This window comes from Trachinotus anak, unplaced genomic scaffold (genome assembly GCF_046630095.1).
Source record: "Trachinotus anak isolate AG129_WGS33_773 ecotype Australia unplaced genomic scaffold, CSIRO_AGI_Tana_v1 ptg000017l, whole genome shotgun sequence".
Classification (NCBI taxonomy): domain Eukaryota; kingdom Metazoa; phylum Chordata; class Actinopteri; order Carangiformes; family Carangidae; genus Trachinotus; species Trachinotus anak.
Window position 1 is genome coordinate 2,253,472 of NW_027273868.1, and position 22,129 is coordinate 2,275,600.

General features: G+C 46.5%; 2 protein-coding genes across 6 annotated transcripts; one reads left to right on the forward strand and one right to left on the reverse strand.

The window, feature by feature from the left end:
• The first annotated feature begins 496 nt into the window (after positions 1 to 496).
• On the forward strand, positions 497 to 10,749 carry rcn3 (reticulocalbin 3, EF-hand calcium binding domain). 3 transcript variants are annotated; one of them, XM_071501430.1, is made up of 8 exons: positions 497 to 633; positions 1,318 to 1,541; positions 2,000 to 2,193; positions 2,726 to 2,898; positions 3,236 to 3,296; positions 3,386 to 3,477; positions 5,566 to 5,673; positions 10,451 to 10,749. In XM_071501430.1, the coding sequence occupies exons 2-8, from the start codon at positions 1,324 to 1,326 to the stop codon at positions 10,556 to 10,558; spliced, it is 954 nt and encodes a 317-aa protein (XP_071357531.1). In that variant the 5' UTR covers positions 497 to 633; positions 1,318 to 1,323; the 3' UTR covers positions 10,559 to 10,749. The 3 variants fall into 3 exon arrangements, with proteins under 3 accessions (XP_071357531.1, XP_071357533.1, XP_071357532.1); XM_071501432.1 differs by having other exon boundaries at positions 10,456 to 10,496; XM_071501431.1 differs by lacking the exon at positions 10,451 to 10,749 and adding an exon at positions 6,586 to 7,218.
• Positions 10,750 to 17,883: 7,134 nt separating this feature from the next.
• nosip (nitric oxide synthase interacting protein) lies at positions 17,884 to 21,676 on the reverse strand. 3 transcript variants are annotated; one of them, XM_071501461.1, is made up of 10 exons: positions 21,536 to 21,676; positions 21,276 to 21,366; positions 20,620 to 20,725; positions 20,449 to 20,530; positions 19,743 to 19,878; positions 19,442 to 19,593; positions 18,715 to 18,831; positions 18,553 to 18,579; positions 18,363 to 18,471; positions 17,884 to 18,120 (listed from the first exon to the last, which is right to left on the reverse strand). In XM_071501461.1, exons 2-10 carry the CDS (start codon positions 21,343 to 21,345, stop codon positions 17,918 to 17,920), a joined length of 1,002 nt encoding a protein of 333 aa, XP_071357562.1. In that variant the 5' UTR covers positions 21,346 to 21,366; positions 21,536 to 21,676; the 3' UTR covers positions 17,884 to 17,917. The 3 variants fall into 3 exon arrangements, with proteins under 3 accessions (XP_071357562.1, XP_071357564.1, XP_071357563.1); XM_071501463.1 differs by having other exon boundaries at positions 18,553 to 18,623; XM_071501462.1 differs by having other exon boundaries at positions 21,457 to 21,597.
• Between the last annotated feature and the right edge of the window lie 453 nt (positions 21,677 to 22,129).

Here is a 22,129-nt window from a genome sequence, read left to right on the forward strand (position 1 = left end):
TGGCTGTTTTATATCTTTTCTTTCTCGTTACTTGTGATGTGTTTCATGGTGTTGGATCAGAAATCAGTGGTTTCACACATCACTTCTGCAAACACGTCACATCAGTGGCTCCTGAGTGACGTTGAGGGAGAACCCCACCCCCCCACCCCCCACCCCCCAAACGGAAGCTGGGACAAGAAATATTTCAAAAATAAAAGCTGTTCATTTTCTACATCGTACAGAAAACTGCGTCCGCCTCGTCTGCCGGGACACCTGGTCTACCCCAGACCCGTTCCCGGCCTGGTCCGTAGATGTATTATCCACGGCCTGCTCCAAAGAAGGAGTTTCATCAGCACCGGAGCGAACGCTGATAGGGCGGCATCACGGAAGTGAAACGTGACCGCTGTTTCGTGAGACGTGTTTGCGTGACAACGTGGCGGTTAACAGCCAATCAGAACGTGTCATAAATGACCTAGCTACAACCTCCCGCTTCTTATTGGTCAGAGTCCCCGTCAGGGCGCTGGTGATTGGCTATCTGAAGACCAGGGCCCGCCCCCCTGAGGCGGGTATTTAACGGTGCGGAGTGCCAACGCGGACTGACCCACTGCCCACTCATCACGAAGACCCGGTGTCACGAGAGGCCGCCGGACGCTGGTGAGTGTGTTTGTTACCCGTACCTGAAGGTGGGGGAGGCGGAGCTGGTGAACCTCAGCAGGTCCATGATCTGAACTGATGTGGACTGATGTGGACAGATGTGGACTGAGGTAGACTGATGTGGAGTGATGTGGACTGAGGTAGACTGATGTGGAGTGATGTGGACAGATGTGGACTTATGTGGACTGAGGTAGACTGATGTGGACTGATGTGGTCTGAGGTAGACTGATGTGGACTGATGTGGTCTGAGGTAGACTGATGTGGTCTGAGGTAGACTGATGTGGCCTGAGGTAGACTGATGTGGAGTGATGTGGACAGATGTGGTCTGAGATACACTGATGTGGAGTGATTTAGACAGATGTGGACTGATGTGGAGAGGTGACCGTGGCTCAGACTGATTATTGATTATTGGAGCCATATTTGATCAGGGACCTGCTGTGGACAGAGACTGATGAGGACAGAACCAGAGCCAGGACCAGACTCAGTTAAAGTCAGTTAAAGAAACGTGGTCCACACTTCACCTCCTCACAAGACTGAGTAGACAAAACCTGACAGAACCACTAAGCCCTGCTGCACAGTCCACACTCTGAGGCTTCATGTTTTATGCTTTAGGTATTTTAAAGTTTTTAAGTTTTTAAAGTTCTGGTCTGGTCTGAGCAGTCTCTGTATTCTCTGTCCTTCCAGTCAACCATGATGCTGCTCCAGTCTCTAGCATCCCTCTGTGTCCTGGTCGCTGTCGCCTTTGCCGTCCCCGCTCAGGAGAAGCGAGTCCATCACCAGGCTGATCTGAGCGACCACGCCCACGATGATGCTCACGGCTTCCAGTATGACCACGAGGCTTTCCTGGGCAAGGAGGAGGCCAAGACCTTCGACCAGCTGACCCCCGAGGAGAGCAAAAGCAGACTAGCGTATGTTTCTCTGACACCCCCCCCCCCCACCCCCGCTCTCCTCTCTCTCTCTCTCTCTCTGAACTGTACTCTGATTTTACTTCTCAGTGACGTCACACAGCAGGTCAAGGTCAGGGTTAGGCTGCGGGTGAGGGTCAGGTCAGGGTCAGGGTCAGGGTCAGTGATCTGTCTCTAGAGACCTGAGGAGCAGGTTATAGGAGGAGGAAATGAAGTCAGAACTACTGTAACATTACTGTAATAATGATGATGATACAGTGGGGGAGGAGGAGACTCTCAGTGTGGACAAAAATGGAAAAGTAGATAAACAGTAAATGAACTGTGTTGTGATGTAAACTGATGAAGAGACTCTCCCTCCTCCTCCTCCTCCTCCTCCTCCTCCTCCAGACTGGAGCTGTGGAGAAATCAGTTGGGTCTTGTCTAAACCTCATCCACCACTCTGACCCCGCCTCTCCCCGCAGGAAGATCGTGGACCGCATTGACACCGACAAGGACGGCTACGTGAGCCACGCAGAGCTGCACTACTGGATCAAACACCGGCAGAGGAGGTACATCGAGGAGAACGTCAACAAGCACTGGAGCGACTACGACAAGAACAACGACGGCAAGATCGCCTGGGAGGAGTACAAGAATACCACCTACGGCTTCTACCTGGGTAAGACAGGTCCTCCGTCCTGACTTCTTCTGCACATCCTCTTGTTTCCTCCTCTGTGAGTTCAGACTGGTTTCAGTGTTGTCATCACAGCAGTGACACAGCTGAGGTTACAGAACATGAACCATCTCCTCCTCCATCTTTCCTTTGAGTGAAGTGCCTCCTGGTCAGGGTGGGCGGAGCCTGGCACAGCAGTCTGTACACTCTTGTTTTTTGGAGCTTTCAGCAACTGATTGTCTTCATCATGTGTCTTGAGTTGGATTTATCTCAAGGTCAGATGTCGAGAAAAAAGTCAGTAAAACAACGTCAACTTCCATTTATTAGCTTCTCTGGAGCTTTCAGTCATAGCACATGGTCTTCATCAGCAGATGGAGTATGCTCAGTTGGATTTTAGTGGATGTTGAAATATTCCCCAAAATAAAAGCCTTGTAGGGACAGATGTGTGTTAGTTTGGACAGATGACTGATTACTCAGAAGTTCTTTAGGGACCACCAGGACCCCCACAGCTCTGAAAACTGCAGCTTGTGTTTTTCAGATGAGGAGTTTGATGACGTTGAAGACAAGGCCACCTACAAGTCCATGCTCACCCGGGACGAGCGGCGCTTTAAGAATGCTGACCAAGACGGTGACGGCATCGCCACCCGGGAGGAGTTCACCGCCTTCCTGCACCCCGAGGAGTTTGACTACATGAGGGACGTGGTGGTGCAGGTAGGACCTGGTCTCTAACCACAGGGGTGGTCTCTATGTGGACCCCCTTGCTGATCTGGCTCTGCTGTCATATTGTAAACCATGTCCTCCAGTTGAAGCTGCAGCCCGCTGTCACCAGGTGTGTGAGAAGGTGGACAGGTGAACAGGGTCAGGGGGAGCTGGGGGGGCACCTTCAGTCTGGTTCAGATCTTTTCAGGGACTTGTTGTTGGCTCATTAAACAGCAGTGACACAACTCAATTAACAGTGAGATACTACAGACAGGAGACTTTTCACAGGCCCCTCCTCCTCTCACAAGTGTCAGTGTTCAGGACTGAGAACTGAGTCTCTGTCTTTCAGGAAACTATGGAGGACATTGATAAGAACGGAGATGGAAAGGTCAACATGGATGAATACATTGGTAGGTAACTCTGCCTCTTTCCAACCAGCCTCCCCTCCACTGCTCTCCTCGAGGTGGCCTGTCCTGAATCTGTGTGTGCTGCTCCACAGGTGACATGTACACACCTGAGAGTGGGGAGAGCGAGCCTGACTGGGTCCAGACGGAGAGGAAACACTTCTCAGACTTCAGAGATTCCAACAAGGTAAGAGCTCAGGTCCTCTGAGGTCAGAGAGACGGCAGGAGGAGACGCTGTAGCTCACAGCTGTGTGGGGACAGGTGGTTGTTTACCTGGGGGGTCAAGGCCAGACTGAACACGTTTAACATTTAGGAGTGTGTGGGACTGAGTTCACACCGTGCTCAGTGTTTCTCTGTTAAGCATCCAGCTGTTTTCAGAGAAACAGCTGTTACAGCCACAGCTGGTGAGCTGCTGCCCCCTGGAGGACAAGGTCACTCACTGCAGGTTGTCTTCTTCTCCTCTGTCAACCCCCAACTCCCTGATGACATCATCCTGACATCATCAGAGTTATTTTGTTGACAAACCCCCCCCAACAACTGAAGTAATAACTTAACTGAACGTCCTCTGTCAGAGTGTGGTGAGGAAAAGGTCCTCCATCATCAGCTCACACTCCTCCATCATCAGCTCACACTCCTCCATCATCAGCTCACACTCCTCCATCAGGTGAAATCACACTCCTCCATCATCAGCTCACACTCCTCCATCATCAGCTCACACTCCTCCATCAGGTCAAATCACACTCCTCCATCATCAGGTCAACTCACACTCCTCCATCATCAGCTCACACTCCTCCATCAGGTCAAATCACACTCCTCCATCATCAGCTCACACTCCTCCATCATCAGCTCACACTCCTCCATCAGGTCAAATCACACTCCTCCATCATCAGCTCACACTCCTCCATCAGGTCAAATCACACTCCTCCATCATCAGCTCACACTCCTCCATCAGGTCAAATCACACTCCTCCATCATCAGCTCACACTCCTCCATCATCAGCTCACACTCCTCCATCAGGTCAAATCACACTCCTCCATCATCAGCTCACACTCCTCCATCAGGTCAAATCACACTCCTCCATCAGGTCAAATTACACTCCTTCATCATCAGCTCACACTCCTCCATCAGGTCAAATCACACTCCTCCATCATCAGCTCACACTCCTCCATCAGGTCAAATCACACTCCTCCATCAGGTCAAATTACACTCCTTCATCATCAGCTCACACTCCTCCATCAGGTCAAATCACACTCCTCCATCATCAGCTCACACTCCTCCATCAGGTCAAATTACACTCCTCCATCAGGTCAAATTACACTCCTCCATCATCAGCTCACACTCATCCATCAGGTCAAATCACACTCCTCCATCAGGTCAAATTACACTCCTCCATCATCAGCTCACACTCCTCCATCAGGTCAAATCACACTCCTCCATCATCAGCTCACACTCCTCCATCAGGTCAAATCACACTCCTCCATCATCAGCTCACACTCCTCCATCATCAGCTCACACTCCTCCATCAGGTCAAATCACACTCCTCCATCAGGTCAAATCACACTCCTCCATCATCAGCTCACACTCCTCCATCATCAGCTCACACTCCTCCATCAGGTCAAATCACACTCCTCCATCATCAGCTCACACTCCTCCATCAGGTCAAATCACACTCCTCCATCATCAGCTCACACTCCTCCATTATCAGCTCACACTCCTCCATCAGGTCAAATCACACTCCTCCATCATCAGCTCACACTCCTCCATCATCAGCTCACACTCCTCCATCAGGTCAAATCACACTCCTCCATCAGGTCAAATTACACTCCTCCATCATCACATCACACTCCTCCATCATCAGATCACACTCCTCCATCATCACATCACACTCCTCCATCAGCAGCCTCATCTCCATCAGCTGCTGCAGGCAACCTGGACCAGCTTTTCTTTCTGCTGCTGGACTGTAGACCAGACAAGTAAAGGTCCCGAGGACCAGAGAGGTCCTGTCCTGTGGACTGGTTCATCTTATATCTCAGAGACTGAAGCCCAAGGTTCAGTCCAGCAGCTGATGAGCTCATGATGAAGTCAGACAGGTCTGTGGAGGTGTACATGTTGTACAGTCTGTGGCTGCCAGGTGAGAAGCAGCAGGTGACCTCAGGTGACCTCAGGTGGATTATGTGGTGATGAAGAACTGATGATGTGTCCGCTGGTGTAGTATGAAGTGTCTGTCTCAGTGTCTCTGTCCTCACAGCTCTAACAGTCAGTGTGTGTTGTTCAGGACGGATACCTGGACGCTGCTGAGGTGGCCCACTGGATTTTGCCAGGAGAGGTTGACCACGCTGACAACGAGGCCAAACACCTGATCCACGAGACAGACACTGACAAGGTACACCTGATCCTGGGTCAGACACTGTGATACAGACAGGGTCACCCCACACACAATGATCATGTATCAATACCTGAAGCCTGAAGGTTTAGTAGCAGAGAGGTGACAGTGCAGGTAGTGACCGTTATGATGTGAGCAGGGAGTGTTCAGAGACGCAGCTGAATCTGTTCAGTTTGTCCAACACTCTGATTATAACTGACAGAGGATAGAGCTTTTATTGTGAAAGGGAAGAACCAGGGACATGGTGGTTCAGTTAATTTAACTGTATAAACTATATGTGCAGAACCAGACCAACATCCAGACCTGGATCTGAACCAGACCTCACTACTGCACATAATGTGGATTAATCCGCCTCTGAAAGTAGTCCCCAACACAGACAGACAGTCAGACAGATGGAAAGACCATATGCTTCTCTGAACAGTCAATACTGATGTACAGTGAGTTGTTAGTTTATTAGGAACACCTAGGTCAGTGTTGTGTTGTCTGATACAACAGACTGTTACAGGTTGTCAGTGGAAACACAACAGAAAACAGAGACAGACTGCAGTGACACACAACACACAGAGCAGAGCCGATGATGTGATAAACAACACACATCAGTAATACACAATGAGTGCAACACAATGGATCAATGAATGGAGGGTGGAGTAAAGAAGCAGGACCAGAACCAGGACGTGGACCTGGACCAGGATCACACTGTTCGCACAGTATACTGTGCACTACACATACTGCTGCATGGTAACAGGGAGAACTAGTCTCTTCTGGTTAACATGGTGGAGGTAATTGGGGTAATTGTGGGTTAATTACTGGTTGATTAACAAGCTTCTCTGTGTCTGTCTCTCACTCCTGTTCTTCATCACCTCATGTCCTCCTCCTCCTCTTCCTCTCAATCACAAACCAATGAACCAACAGGACGAGAAAATCACCAAGAAGGAGATCCTGGCCAACTGGAACATGTTTGTGGGCAGCCAGGCCACTAATTATGGAGAGGACTTAACGAAGAGACACGACGAGCTCTGATGACCCTCATGGTCCAATGGGAGAGGGGAGGAGGGTGGTGGGGGTGGGGTGGGGGGTGGGGGTGGGGGGGGTCTGACTGTGGGTGACACCAGAATCAAGGGTGGGGTCATGGACCCTTATATATACACACACACACACACACACACTTATCTCAGCATGCAGTCACATACTGTGTATGTGAACAAATCATACTGATGATGATGCACACACACACACACACACACACACACACACACACACACACACACACATGTCTGTTACATGTCAAATTGAGGTGCCTGTCTAACACACTGTGTCTTCAGATGTCACTGACAATGATGTCTCTATCCTCCAGCTGAAAACAGCTGTTCTTATGATAAAGCCAGCTGTCACTGGAGACCACATGTTTTATCTGAGACATGGTCACATGGTCACATGATCAGGCTGCAGGTCTCTGCTGTCTGAGTTAGAAGGGATGACACTAAAGGGCTGTTACTGACTTTGTTTGAGTTTGACTCTAAATAAAGTTTTGTTTTTTTCTACAAATATAGTCCTTATTATTCTGCACCAACTGAAGCCTCCGTCACATGACTGTCTCATAAGGTCACATGACTGTATGACAGCTGTACAGACCAGTGTGGAGCTGTGGCTGCTCCAGTTTCCTGCCTCCAATAAGACACAGCACAGTTTGGAGGTGTTGGTGTTAAAGTTGCTGCAGTGAGGCTCAGCAGTAGATTCAGTGATGAAATATATTAAATCATCATATTTCTGTCATTTATATCAATCATTTCAATGTTTTTATATTTGATATTTAACTCATTTACTTATACAAGTTGTTATACGCAGATGATCAAAAGCACTGACTTGACTGATCATTTCATATGTAATTTTACAGATATTTACCATATTATAATGAGAAAGTACTTCATATTGTGGTACTGATCTCAGTGAGGGGTTCAGGTGGGTCCACCTGAAATCACTGAGCTACAACAGTTTTCTGCTGAGCCTCAGGATCAGCACATTCACCACAGTCTGAAGTGTTAACCAGCAGAGTAGACCTTCTCCATCAGTGTGATGATGATGATGATGATGATGATGATGTCTCCTGAGCTGAGCCCAGCTGTCCTCCATCAGGCTGCAGACACCTTCATCATTTATAACACCATTATCTTTATCTCAGCTGGGAGGAGTCAGTCAGTACCCAGGTTCCCCTGCAGGATGTGAAGGGGCTTCAGAGAGGCTGGATGGGGCCTCAGATCTCTGGGGGGCCAAAAGCTTCAGGTTCAATCTGTGTCAGATGATTTTTTGTCATTTGATCACTTTCAAATTTCATCGTGAAGAACATCAGCTGGGTGTTAGGTCACACTGTGGCTCATCTGTTCCACACAACATCTTTGTTATTGTAGTTCATGTTGTAGCTAAGTGACCTTCAGTGACCTTTATTAGGAACACTTGCACACCTGCTTACGTATGTAATTATCCAATCAGCCAATCACATGGCAGCAGTGTATAAACCTCCTGCAGATCCAGGTGAGGAGCTTCAGGTAGTGACTCAGAGACTCTGACCGTGACGTGACTGTTGGTCCAAGTGTTTGTGAAGCTGCTGATCTCAACAGAAGCATCAGTGAGCTCAGCTCTGTTGATGAAAGAAGTCAGAGGTCAGAGGAGAATGGACAGGCTGGTTGGAGCTGACCGAAAGGCTACGGTCCCTCAGATAACCACTCTGTAAACTGTGCTGAGCAGAAAAACTTCAGAGTGAACAACACATCATCTTGGAGGTGGATGGACTACAACAGCAGAGACCACGTCAGAGTCCACTTCCTGTCACTAAGACCAGACTCCTGAGGCTGCAGTGGACACAGGCTCACCAACACTGGACAGGTGAAGGCCTGGTCTGATGGATCTGGATCTGCTGAGGCAGCAGATGTAGGGTCAGAGTCTGGATCCATGGACCAACCTGTCCAGGTGGTGGTGGAGGTGTGATGGTGTGGGGTTGTTTTCTGGACTCACTTTGGGTCTTAACACCAATCAATCCTGATCTGAATGTCTCAGTCTGTCTGATTGTTGTTGCTGACCATGTTCATCCTTCATGGCCTAGTTCACCATCTTCTAACGGCTACGTCCTGCAGGATAATGCTCCATGACACAAACTGGTTTCATCAACATGATACTGAGTCCAGTTCAGTCTCAGACCTGGATCCAGTAGACCTCCTTTGGGGTGTGGTAGAACAGGAGACCTGCAGCATGAATGTGACGCAACCATGTCAACATGGACCAGAGTCTCAGAGGAAAGTTTCAACATCTGGATCCAGGACCTGAAGACCTGAGGAGCTACCTGTGTCAGTGTGTTGTTCCTAATGAAGTGATCACTGAGTGTATGACGAAGCTGCATCTCTGTACTTGTCCTGTTTGTAGTTTCTGTCAGGTTGACAAAGCTCCTCCTCTCTGAACATCAGCTTCCTGTTGTTGTTGTTGTTGTTGTGTTCATGATGAATCAACAGTCTTGTAGTGAACCACCTGTAATTAAACCGGAGGTTTAACTATATTTAGCAGCAGCTCACTGGTAGTTCAACCAAATAAGTACCTAACTAAGTAACTAACTAACTAGATCAACCACATTCATATGTTCATAGTGATTCAAGTAGTTTTACCATTTTAGTGTAGTTAATGACTGACACTACAGTTTGAGGCAATAAAATGAAAGGAATTTGCTTATTTTTTCTTCTCTAGTGTAACTGAATGTTCTCTGACCAGCCCTCACCTCTGTTATGTCATAACCAGTGAATACGTTCATCAGGCAGCCACCTCCACACACCTGGTGTCCGAAAATTAGTCACTTCTCCCTCTATAGTTCACTATACAGTGAGAATTATTATACATATATACTATATACTGGACTCATAGTATCACACAATGCATCATCAAGAGTAGTGTACAACCGATGGTCACTAACCAAGCGACATTTACCATTGTGCATTGCACTCGTGGTGAAAGACTGAAAAATGATGCAGAGAAACTTATGTAGCGTCCGAGTGTTTTTCAGTTTCACTGATGAGCTCAGTGTATCGTCCTCTACAGAGACCTGTCTGAGGGAGGAGGGAGGAGGGAAGAGGGAATGAGTGAGGGACTTCATACACAACCTGATCTTTGAACAAAAGGTGTCCGTGCTCACACAGTGACATTATCGTGATTGATGAACAGTAACATCATCATGATGGATGACCCTGTCAGCCTGTAGTCACTGTGGTCAAACTGAAGCTGATGATCAGCTCAGACCGGTTAAAGTGCAGTCAGCCTTACTGCGAGTTTCTTCCCTCAGTGAGCTGTGACTGATTCTTTCACACAGAGTGACAGTACAGGAGCACAGTGTAAAGTAAGGCCTCGGCCTTTCCCTGTAAAGAGCCTTGAGATAATGTATGTTATGATTTGGCGCTATACAAATAAAATTGAATTGAAAATTGAATTGAATTGTAACACACACACACACACACACACACACACACACACACACACACTGTTTACCAAAGGAGAAAACACAGTGTCAGTGTTTGTTTTTATTCAGGTGTAAAACTTTATTGAAGCAGTGTAAATTGTCAGTGGTCATTACATCACTATTGAGGCCATACATATGATCTGTACCCTGTGAACATTTCTAACCCTCCCTGCCCCCTACCCCCTGTCCCCTACCCCCTGTCCTCTGTCCCCTGTCCCCTGTCCCCCGACCTCTGTCCCCTGTCGTCTGCCCCCTATCCTCTGTCCCTTGTCCTCTGCTCGTCAGGACAGTCGTCTCACTCTGTCTGAGATGTTGGATAAGATGGACTTCATCAAGACCAGCACCATCACTGACTACGGAGGCATGAGGGTGGATGGCCATGATGAACTGTGAAGAGAAGTGATTGACGTCCATCTGAAGTGGCCAACAACAGCCAGAAAGAGGCGTTGCAAAGACTCAAAGAGGCGCTGCAAAGCTGCTGAGGAGAGGATGTCAAGATACATGTTCACAGATCCACTAACTGGAGTTTGTCTGATGCTGAATTCAATCTGAATCTACATCCAATAAAAACAGCCAGATATGTGTCTGTGCGTGTTTAATGTGAATCACATGAGACCTGCTGAGAACACTCACACAGACACACTCACACACACACACACATAGGTCCTGCTTAAACCAACATGAGGAGCTGGTTTCACACAGACCCTGTCAGATGCTGCTTTTGTGAGGCTTTAAGTTATAATATATAACTTTTCCACATTCAAATGTCTAAAAATGACCAGACCTGTGTTGAACATTTTTGAGTTATGTACTTACATCATCCCAAATGTGTCCCAAATAACAATTCCCAAACCAGAGAAATAGTGATATTATTTACCATAATGGTCCATTTCATCTGGTCACCTGTCAGTTTACACTTTACACCTTGGTCGTTTTCTACTATATATTTTAACCGGATGAAGGATTTTAATCATCAGAAGTCTGGCTTTTCAATTCAATTCAATTCAATTTTATTTGTATAGCGCCAAATCATAATATACATTATCTCAAGGCACTTTACAGGGTAAGGTCGAGACCTTACTTTGTTACAGAGAAAAACCCAACAGTTCCCACAACGAGCAAGCGCTTGGCGACAGGGGGGAGGAAAAACTCCCTTTAACAGGAAGAAACCTCCAACAGAACCAGGCTCAGGGTGGGGGGGTCTGCCTCAACTGGTTGGGTTTAGGAGAAGATAGAAAGAGGGGGAGGAGAGGGGAGAGAAGAGAGAGAGAGAGAGACCAGGAACAGCTGTGTAGGTAATGGTGTTATCAATAATAATGATGACAGGTAACAGTGGTTAATAGTAAAGATGAGTAGTGGTGGATCTGGGTCCTGCCGCTCCCGGGGCAGAGAGACCTGCAGAATGAGGACAGAGAGAGGGAGAGAGAGGAGAAGCACAAACTATGGGAGAGAAAAAATACAAAGTTAATGGCATGAAGTCATTGAGAGAGAGAGGGGGAGAGAGACAGAAATAGAGAGAGAGCGCCCAGTGAATCATGGGAATCCCCCAGCAGTCTAGCTCTATAGCAGCATAACTAAGGGATGGGTCAGGACATACCCGAGCCAGCCCTAACTATAAGCTTTACTAAACAAGACAGTTTGAAGCCTGATCTTAAAGGTAGAGAGGGGGTCTGCCTCCCGAACCCACACTGGGAGCTGGTTCCACAGGAGAGGAGCCTGATAGCTGAAGGCTCTGCCCCCATTCTACTCTTACTAACTCTGGGAACCACAAGTTGACCTGCATTTAGAGAGCGAAGTGTCCTATTGGGAAAATAGGGAACTATAAGCTCTCCAAGGTACGATGGTGCCTGACCATGAATGGCTTTGTAGGTGAGGAGGAGGATTTTAAATTCTATCCTGGAGTTTACAGGGAGCCAGTGCAGAGAAGCTAACACAGGAGAGATGTGATCTCGTTTCCTAGTTCCTGTCAGTACTCGTGCTGCCGCATTCTGGATCAATTGGAGGCTTTTTACTGAATTTTTGGGACATCCTGACAATAAAGAGTTACAGTAGTCCAGTCTTGAGGTAACAAATGCATGAACTAGTTTTTCAGCATCCTTTAGACACAGAATGGGTCTGATTTTAGCAATATTGCGCGGGTGGAAGAAGGCTGTCCTAGAGACTTGCTTTATATGTGAAGTAAAGGACAAGTCCTGGCTTTAAGTTCACAGAGGAAACAGGTAAATGGCAGCTCAGGTCCCGTCACTCATGGATGTCCATGCATCAACTCTGAGATTTCCTATGTCACTGATTCAGAAAGTGAAACTGTTTGTTTCTTTTAATCCCCTGGACCGTTATTTACAGAGAGGAGGATGGAGCAGATAATTCAGCTGCTGGTAAAAAACCTCCTGAACATCTGGTTCATATATTAGCAGTTAGTTAGTTAGATAATCAGCCTAAACTCCCGACTCCTCCCTGATGTCCTGTGTCCTCTGTACAGTGTCAGTCAAACACTGACTTTAAATGTGAAACTTCATTTCTTACCCTATTGTATCTTAGAGAAAGTCTATCTCACAACTTTATTCAAAATGTACTATTAAAACGTTACAAACTAAATATTTAAAATTTTCCATAATCCCTAAAGCAAAAGAAATCCACTTTAAAATTCTAAATTAAGTGTACCCTTCTAGTGACCAGTTACAACAGAGTTTTGGAATAGAAACTAATAATTGTATATTCTGTGATGACATCGAAACTACTTTGTTTTCCCAGCATATGTTTTCTGAAGCTTTTTGGCTTGATATATATGACTGGTTGTACCCCGAGGTTCTTCATCTGGAAAACTTTTCTCAAACATCATTTATGGACTTGTCACGGACAATAAAGAAAATGACCACCATCCTCACTCTTGGAAAATTTTATATACACAAATCAAAGTATATGAAAGTGAAACCTAAATTCTGTGTGTCTCATAATGAATTTCTTTTTTACATAAAAGCCTTGAAAGTCATGAAAAAGGCTAGTATAACAGAGGATTGTGATTTTCCCCCCAAAAAACCTAGCCTCTTAAGTTCAATTCAATTTCAATTCAATTTTATTTGTATAGCGCCAAATCATAATATACATTATCTCAAGGCACTTTACAGGGTAAGGTCAAGACCTTACTTTGTTACAGAGAAAAACCCAACAGTTCCCACAACGAGCAAGCGCTTGGCGACAGGGGGGAGGAAAAACTCCCTTTTAACAGGAAGAAACCTCCAACAGAACTGGGCTCAGGGTGGGCGGCCGTCTGCCTCGACCGGTTGGGTTTAGGGGAAGATAGAAAGAGGGGGAGGGGGAGGAGAGGGGAGAGAAGAGAGAGAGACCAGGAACAGCTGTGTCGGTAATGGCGTTATTAATAATAAAGACAGGTAATAGTAATAGTAAAGATGAGTAGTGGTGGATCTGGATCCTGCTGCTCCCGAGGCAGAGATACCTGCAGAATGAGGACAGAAAGAGGGAGAGAGAGGAGAAGCACAAAACTACGGGAGAGAAAAAAAAAAACCAAAGTTAATGGCATGAAGTCATTGAGAGAGAGCGGGGGAGAGAGACAGAAATAGGGAGAGAGCGCCCAGTGAATCATGGGAATCCCCCAGCAGTTTAGCTCTATAGCAGCATAGCTAAGGGATGGGTCAGGACATACCCGAGCCAGCCCTAACTATAAGCTTTACTAAACAAGACAGTTTGAAGCCTAATCTTAAAGGTAGAGAGGGGGTCTGCCTCCCGAACCCACACTGGGAGCTGGTTCCACAGGAGAGGAGCCTGATAGCTGAAGGCTCTGCCCCCCATTCTACTCTTACAAACTCTGGGAACCACAAGTAGACCTGCATTTAGAGAGCGAAGTGTCCTATTGGGAAAATAGGGAACTATAAGCTCTCCAAGGTACGATGGTGCCTGACCATTAATGGCTTTGTAGGTGAGGAGGAGGATTTTAAATTCGATTCTGGATTTTACAGGGAGCCAATGCAGAGAGGCTAACACAGGAGAGACATGATCTCGTTTCCTCGTTCCTGTCAGTACTCGTGCTGCCGCATTCTGGATCAATTGGAGGCTTTTTACTGAATTTTTGGGACATCCTGACAATAAAGAGTTACAGTAGTCCAGTCTTGAGGTAACAAATGCATGAACTAGTTTTTCAGCATCCTTTAGACATAGAATGGGTCTGATTTTAGCAATATTGCGCAGGTGGAAGAAGGCTGTCCTAGAGACTTGCTTTATATGTGAAGTAAAGGACAAGTCCTGGTCAAAAATGACACCAAGGTTTCTGACTGTAGCACTGGAGGCCAAGGTGATGTCATCCAGAGTCAGTATATTATCACATAGTGTATCTCTGAGGTGTTTTGGGCCAATTACAATAACTTCAGTTTTGTCTGAATTTAAGAGTAAGAAATTACTGGTCATCCAGATTTTTATGTCCTTAAGACAGACCTGAAGCTTGGCTACCTGGTTAGTCTCACCTGGCTTCATGGATAAGTACAGCTGGGTGTCATCTGCGTAACAATGGAAATTCATCTGGTGCCTCCTAATAATGTTTCCCAGAGGAAGCATATATAGACTGAAGAGCATTGGTCCTAGCACAGAACCTTGTGGAACTCCATGACTGACTTCTGTGATGATAGAGGAGTCATTGTTAACATGAACAAACTGGAGTCTATCTGACAGATATGACTTAAACCAGCTTAGTGCGGTTCCTTTGATGCCGACCATATGTTCTAGTCTCTGTAATAAAATCTTATGATCGATGGTGTCAAATGCAGCACTAAGATCTAGTAGGACAAGTATAGAGACAAGTCCATTGTCTGAGGCTATGAGGAGATCATTGGTAACCTTAACCAGAGCTGTTTCTGTGCTATGATGGACTCTAAAACCTGACTGAAAGTCTTCAAACAAACCATTCCTGTGCAAGTAATCACATAACTGGCTTGCAACGACCCTCTCAAGGATTTTGGAGATAAAGGGGAGGTTGGATATAGGTCTATAATTGGCTAAAACGTCAGGATCAAGAGTAGGCTTTTTAAGTAGAGGTTTAATTACTGCAACTTTAAAAGCTTGCGGTACATAACCAGTTGATAAAGATAAGTTAATCAGACTTAATATAGAGGTGTCGATTAAAGGAAAAACCTCTTTGAACAACCTTGTTGGAACGGGGTCAAGAAGACAAGTTGATGGTTTAGATAAATAAACTGTTGAAGTGAGCTCAGGGAGATGTACAGGAGAGAAACAGTCAAAATATAAGCCAGTTACAGTCGACTCTGAGGCTGCTGAACTGGACAGTACATCTGAGCCAGCTGTGGGGAGGAGATGGTGAATTTTTTCTCTAACAGAGACAATTTTATCTGTAAAGAAGCTCATGAAGTCATTACAACTGAGGGCTAAAGGTATAGATGGATCAACAGAGCTGTGGCTGTCTGTCAGCCTGGCTACAGTGCTGAACAGAAACCTGGGATTGTTCTTGTTTTCTTCTATCAATGATGAATAATAGGATGTTCTGGCTTTACGGAGGCTTTTTTTATACGCCAACAGGCTGTCTTTCCAAGCCTTTAGAGATTCATCCAGGTTAGTAGAACGCCACCTTCTTTCTAGCTTCCTTGAATTTTGCTTTAAAGCTCGTGTTTCTGAGTTGTACCATGGAGCTAGCCTTCTCTGACTCACTACCTTCTTCCTCAGAGGGGCTACAGTGTCTAGAGTTGCACGCAGTGAGGCTACAGTACTGTCAACAAGATCATCAACCTGTGTGGCTGTGAAGTTAAGAGAGCTGTTCCCTACTGCATTGATACATGGCAGTGGGCTAAGTACTGATGGGATCCTTTCTTTAAATTTGCTGATGGTATTGTCAGACAGACACCTGCTGTAATAGATTTTTTCCCCAGATGCTGTGTAGTCCATGACTGAAAACTCAAATGTTAACAGAGAATGGTCAGATAAAAGAGGGTTTCTGGGAGAAACTGTTAGGTATTCAATGTCAATCCCATAAGTCAGAACCAGATCAAGGGTATGATTAAAAGAGTGAGTGGGTTCATTAACATGCTGAGAGAAGCCAATTGAGTCTAATAATGAATTAAATGCATGACTCAGGCTGTCACTTTCAACATCTACATGAATGTTAAAATCACCCACTATGATGACTTTATCTGTGCTAAGAGCTAACTCAGATAAAAAGTCTGAGAACTCAGATAAGAACTCAGAGTAAGGAGCAGGAGGACGATATACAGTAACTAGTAGGACTGGTTTTTGTGTCTTCCAGTTTGGGTGAGACAGACTAAGAATAAGGCTTTCAAACGAATTATGATTAACCTTATGCTTGGGATTCATTAATAAATTGGAGTGATAAATGGCTGCCACCCCTCCTCCTCGGCCTGTGCTTCGAGGGATATGAACGTTAACATGAGTGGGGGGTGTTGATTCATTTAAACTAACATATTCATCCTGCTGCAGCCAGGTTTCAGTCAGACAGAGCAGATCAATGTTATGATCAGTTATCAGATCATTGACTAGTAGAGATTTAGATGAGAGTGATCTGATATTCAATAATCCACATTTAATTTTCCTGTTATTTGGTTCTGGACTAACAGTTGTGCTAATTTTTATTAGGTTTTCATGTCTAACTCCTCCTCTGTTCACTTTTGATTTATTATATTTAAATGTAGGTGGTCGGGGGACAGACACAGTTTGTAGGGGGTGAATGGCAGGCGACTGCTCTAAGAGAGGCGCAGAGTGTAAGACTGCGACTCTGCCTCCTGGTCTCAGCTCTGGTTTGTCATGGCTTTGGCTTCTAATAAACTCAGTGAAGTTTCTAGATAAGAGCGCAGCTCCATCCAGCGTGGGATGTATGCCATCTCGTCTAATCAGACCAGGTCTTCCCCAGAAAGTCTGCCAGTTATCAACAAAGCCCACATCGTTAGCGGAACACCACCTCGATAGTTAAGTTCTTTAATTTAATTTAATTTTTTGGCTCCCTTTTGTATAGAACAAAGATGTCAAAGCCATGTTGTTGTATATGGAATTGTTATAAAAAAGGAAATCCAAACCAGGAGAAGCTGACTTAACTGTAGATGATGTTCATCTCCATGGACTAATGTAATTTAAGTTCTCCTGCAATTTGTAGAACTGCATCACCCCATCACTCCTCCATTACCAAGCATGTAGGAGAGACTACGGTGGCCTTCAGGTGACACAACAAGACTAGGTCAGAACCTAATACATGTCTGGACCTCCTGTGGTTAAGTCCTTATTTTATAACTGTGATGTCATCTGACAGAATCACCAAACACTTGAATGAAAGACAAAGACTGTGCTAAGATTTCAGCTGATTCGCTCTAAAATGAGCAGAGACAGAATATCTTTGTTATTGTGTGTCTCTCTCAGAGCTCAGCCTCAGTCTGGACCCACCTCAGGTGAGTGTTTATTCACCTGGACTCCAGACCCTCACAGACTTTTATCAGAGGCAGCTCTCTGTGTCTGACTCCCGTTTGATCTGTGGAACTGGATTTTAGTACAAGGCCTTGTTACCAATGACTTCTCTCTCTCTCTCCCTCTCTTAGATTCTTAGCCTCAGGTGACTACACTGATGAAAACATGATGATGAAGACCACATTGGTCCTTTAAGATGAAGGTGTGTGAGTGACAGCAGGTCAGACTGAGGCTGAGCAGAGACAGGGACAGTCAGTGAAGACACAATAAGCTGATCAGGAGGGAGGAGCTGTATCATCATGACTCATCATTTATTACCTCTGGTTAAAAAAAGTCATCTACAGGAGCGGGAAAAATACACAACATCATCAGAGTGTGGTGGGCAGAGTCTGTTACACTGCGCAGAGCTACAATCAGGAAGTCCACAACACCGCAGTCCTCTGATCCTCCATCGCTCACACCTGCATCACTGGACGTGCCTCTTTGGCACTGAGGTCCACCCCGGACGCAGCGAAGCCGGTTCCACCCTGTGAGGAGAACAGGTTACAGCTGATCAGTCATTACCTGTGTGTCCACCTGTGGTCAGTTTAGCTGATCCTCAGTTTACCTCCTGACCTCAGCAGCATGGCCGCCAGCGTGTCTACATGATCTGAGGCAGCAGTGACAACCTCTGTCTGAGAGACACCTGAGGAGTCCTGTCAGTCTCAGCTGGACTCTGTTAGATCCACGCTTGATTTGTATGTGAACCAGTTCCCAGCTCCACACTCACCCTCTGCAGTGGGATGATGTCTCTGTCCGACAGTTTGTCTCCTGTCACAGGATCCATCATGTCCTTCTTGATCAGCTTTTCCACACACTCCTGAGTCACCACCGTCCCCCTGAGCAGAGGACAGACACTGTCACTCAGAGTCCTGACAGAGACACAGACTGGCAGAGTGAAGACAGACATGTTGACTCACGAGGGTCGCAGCACGGCACAGGGAACGCTGTTGGCGAGGACGTCTCTGGTCACTACACACACATACCTGTCCTGAAGACAGAGCACAGATGATACCACAGGACACACAGACAGGTGACATGCAGAGTCAGCCCGTCACACCTGAGCTCTGAGGCAGACTGACCTGGCGGGTGAGCAGGGCCACTCTGTCCAGACTCGGGTCCAGGGGGGTGAAGCGCACTGTGATGAGCTCATTCATCTTGATGGGTCGTCCTGACATGGGACATAACACAGCCTTACTCTGATGGGGGAGACACACACACACACACAGAACGACATGACATCAACACTTCAAGCAAACACGTGAACCTGGCAACAACAACCACACACAGTATGTGACACGTGTCCGATTTATTTTCACAGAAACAGCATCGACCTACTCAGACCAGGAAGTCAGACACAAGAGCAATTTTCAAAATAAAACCCCTTGTGCAGACTCTCTATCGTGCAGTCTGTCACATCACTACATCAACAAACTCAGGCAGAACAAACGCTCCAGGTGGGAAACTAAACTACAGATGACATCATAGACCCGCCCCCACTGGGATCCAGATGTTACACCTACGAGATGAGTTGTGCTCACATGTGCTGATGTTTGTCGCTGCTCCGCTCTTGCTGATGTTAACAGGGTGATCAGTGGTGGTTTCTGGTGGGTTTTTTTCCTGATGACCCTTGAACTAACATGTTAACCTGCCCTCAGATCGCAGAGAGGAGGAGAATCTGACAGATGACATCACTGACCTGCTGCCAGCGAGGCGTCAGAGCTCTCAATCACAGGATTTCCTGTGATTCACTTCTCCTCTGTGAACACTGACAGATGATCAAACTGCTGATGATCAGACACCACTCACTGGTTTCTTCAGCAGGGTGGGCTTGGCCTCTGGGGTCAGGGTGGGGATCCAGAAACTGGGCAGACTCTGGCTGGAGGTGGAAGCTGAAGCGGCAGAGGAGGATTCTGCTGAGCTGCTGTCTGTCCTGCTCATCTCTCCTCCTTTGTTCTGTCCTGAAGGAGAAAACGGTCTCTACTGTCTGAACATTCAGGATTATTTTTATGAATATGACTGAATAACACGACTGGATGTGTGACACATGTCGATTCCGCAGAGGACATGTGACACTGCCAGCAGATGATGTCACAGCGCTGACTGGTACCTGATGTGAACGGGTTGATGGGTTTGGACACGATGCTGTTCTCCCTGGTCTTAAACCTCTCCACCCTCTCTCTCTCCTCTGACCTGGACTCCAGCTGACTGCTGCTCCTCTGAGCCTGTTTCTGCTTCTCATAGGCCTGAACAGTCACAGGAGACACATACTATCACTGTGCTACACAAACATAACACATATTAAACACACACATTTCATTCAGATTAACAACAGCTATCAGCAAACTGATAAACCAGTGAAAACAAACTTAAATCTTAAAATGTTCCAGTGTGGACGGGTAGACGAAGGCGTCAGCTGTGCAGAGGGTCGGAGGCTTTGTGACCTTAGGGATCCATCAGCTTAAATATCTGCTGCTTTCACTCAATTAACCTGATGTTGTTGGTGTGTGTTGGTGTCCTGTCACAGTGTGACAGTAAAGTCTAACTTCACACAGTGATCACACGTTAATGTGTGTGTTAATGACACAGCTGTTGTTATCGACTTGTGTCAGAGCTGACATTTTATCAGAAGTACAGATGTTATCAGCAGCTGTCTGTCTGTCCTCACCAGATGTTGTTGTGATGCAGATGTCGACTGTTTTTGTCTAGCTCAGATGTTTGCCTATGGACAGAGCTCTCCACTAAATCATCATGGAAACACCTGTGAGGATGGAGGTGCAGTGCAGATGTGGTCTGAGCCAGATGTTCAAGTTTACCTTCATCTTTTTGGCGATTTCTGTCTTCTGGTGCAGGATGTATTCAAGGATGGCCTGTCTTTCATAAAGGTATCCATCTGGACTGAGACAGCAGCAGAAACAAGACGAACGTGAAGGTCACATTATGTTACTGTGTGTGTGTGTGTGTGTATGTGTGTGAGAGGAACATACGTGACCACAGGATCCCGACAGGGCTGCAGGGACAGGCAGCAGCAGTCAAAGTCTTTGATGGCGTCTTTTCCCAATCGAATGCTCTGAGTCCCGTAACCAGACGCCGCTGAGCAGGAAGAGAGCCACATGGTCACATGGTGCTGATGTCATATGTGCACTTTTCACCCATTCACTCACACATTCATACATACACACACACACACACACACACACACACACACACGATGATGGAACAGCCATCAGGTCAGCATCTGTGTGTGGTCCAGTATCTGGCCCAAGGACACTTAAACATGTGGACTGGAGGAATCGAACCACCGACCTGCTCTACACAACATTTCTCATCTGTCACTACTCAGTGTGTAAATGTTTTGTTGTGTCAGCCTGACTCTGAACGTTTTAGTGTCGACACACTGATGTCAAATCAGATTTCTTCGTGTCTTGACTCAGAAATGACCCAGATCTCCAGCTCCACAGGTCAGCTGACTACCGGACGTTCAAAGTGGACGATGATGATGACGTTGATGGTTGGTGTGTGTGTGTGTGTCTCCTCTCTGTTTACCACACCGGCTACATGCCGCTGCTGCCCGGGTGGCAGTGGGACGGTCCCGGCCCTCCTGTGGGGCTGAGCCGTGCACACCTGTGCAGCTGGTTCTCACCTGTGTCCTTCTTCTTCTCGTGGTACGTGTAGACAGCTCCCGCCGTGCAGTTCTTTCCGTGGCGGGTCATGGTCTCGTTGAATCAGCTGATCTGGAGCACCGGAGGAAAACACGGCGGCGTTAATGTTGCTGTTAGCAGTGATGCTAACATGCTAACATTAGCTGCTGAACGTAAACACACCGGTGTGTGTTGAGGAGCGGGACAGACACGAGCTGAGGCCGAGTCCGTTACCAAAGCTGTTCACACGTTGTAACGTTACCTGAAAGAGAAAGGTGAGTTATCCCGCCACTGTTTACTCTCGTCTTCTTCTTTTTCTTCTTCTCTCGTTTCCGCTTCCGTCTACTTCTTCTTCTTCTTCTACCTCCTCTGCGTCCTGTTCTTCTTTTGTGGTGTTTGACGGCAGCTGACATCTAAGAAGTTTCATTACTGCCATCTTTCGGCCTCATTCACCTCCCTTGTCCAGTTTACTGTATCTGTCCCATCAGGTGTTGAGAGAACATCTTCCTCCCCGTTGTCCTGCAGCCACCTCCAGGACACTCCTCAGCCCTGGTCTTTCCATCTCCACCATCTTGTCCTCCCTTTCTGAATTGTGTCTACCTGGATGTTTCCCTGTCATCTGTTTGCTGTGTCTGATTCTTCATCTTGATATTATGATGTCTTCTTCTCTCCTGTTTCCTCCTCTCTATCTTACAGTTCCTACTTTATTTTGAATTGAGTGTGAATGTCTCCCCCTTGTCTCCTGATCCCTGTGTTGTTGCCAAACTCTGTGTATATTTTCTTTGTGATGCTCTTTCCTTCTGGCTTGGATTAATTAATACTGACATCTCTATTTTCTTTTTTTGTGTTTGTCCAC

Coding starts and splice junctions, on each gene's coding strand:
- rcn3 (XM_071501430.1), top strand. CDS start 1,324: ATGATGCTGCTCCAGTCTCTAGCATCCCTCTGTGTCCTGGTCGCTGTC. Junction 1,542..1,999: donor GAGAGCAAAAGCAGACTAGC/GTATGTTTCTCT, acceptor CTCTCCCCGCAG/GAAGATCGTGGACCGCATTG. Junction 5,674..10,450: donor ACGAGACAGACACTGACAAG/GTACACCTGATC, acceptor TCTGCTCGTCAG/GACAGTCGTCTCACTCTGTC.
- nosip (XM_071501461.1), bottom strand. CDS start 21,345: ATGACCCGCCACGGAAAGAACTGCACGGCGGGAGCTGTCTACACGTAC. Junction 20,726..21,275: donor CGAGAAGAAGAAGGACACAG/GTGAGAACCAGC, acceptor CTTCCTGCTCAG/CGGCGTCTGGTTACGGGACT. Junction 18,580..18,714: donor TGGCCCTGCTCACCCGCCAG/GTCAGTCTGCCT, acceptor CCTCGCCAACAG/CGTTCCCTGTGCCGTGCTGC.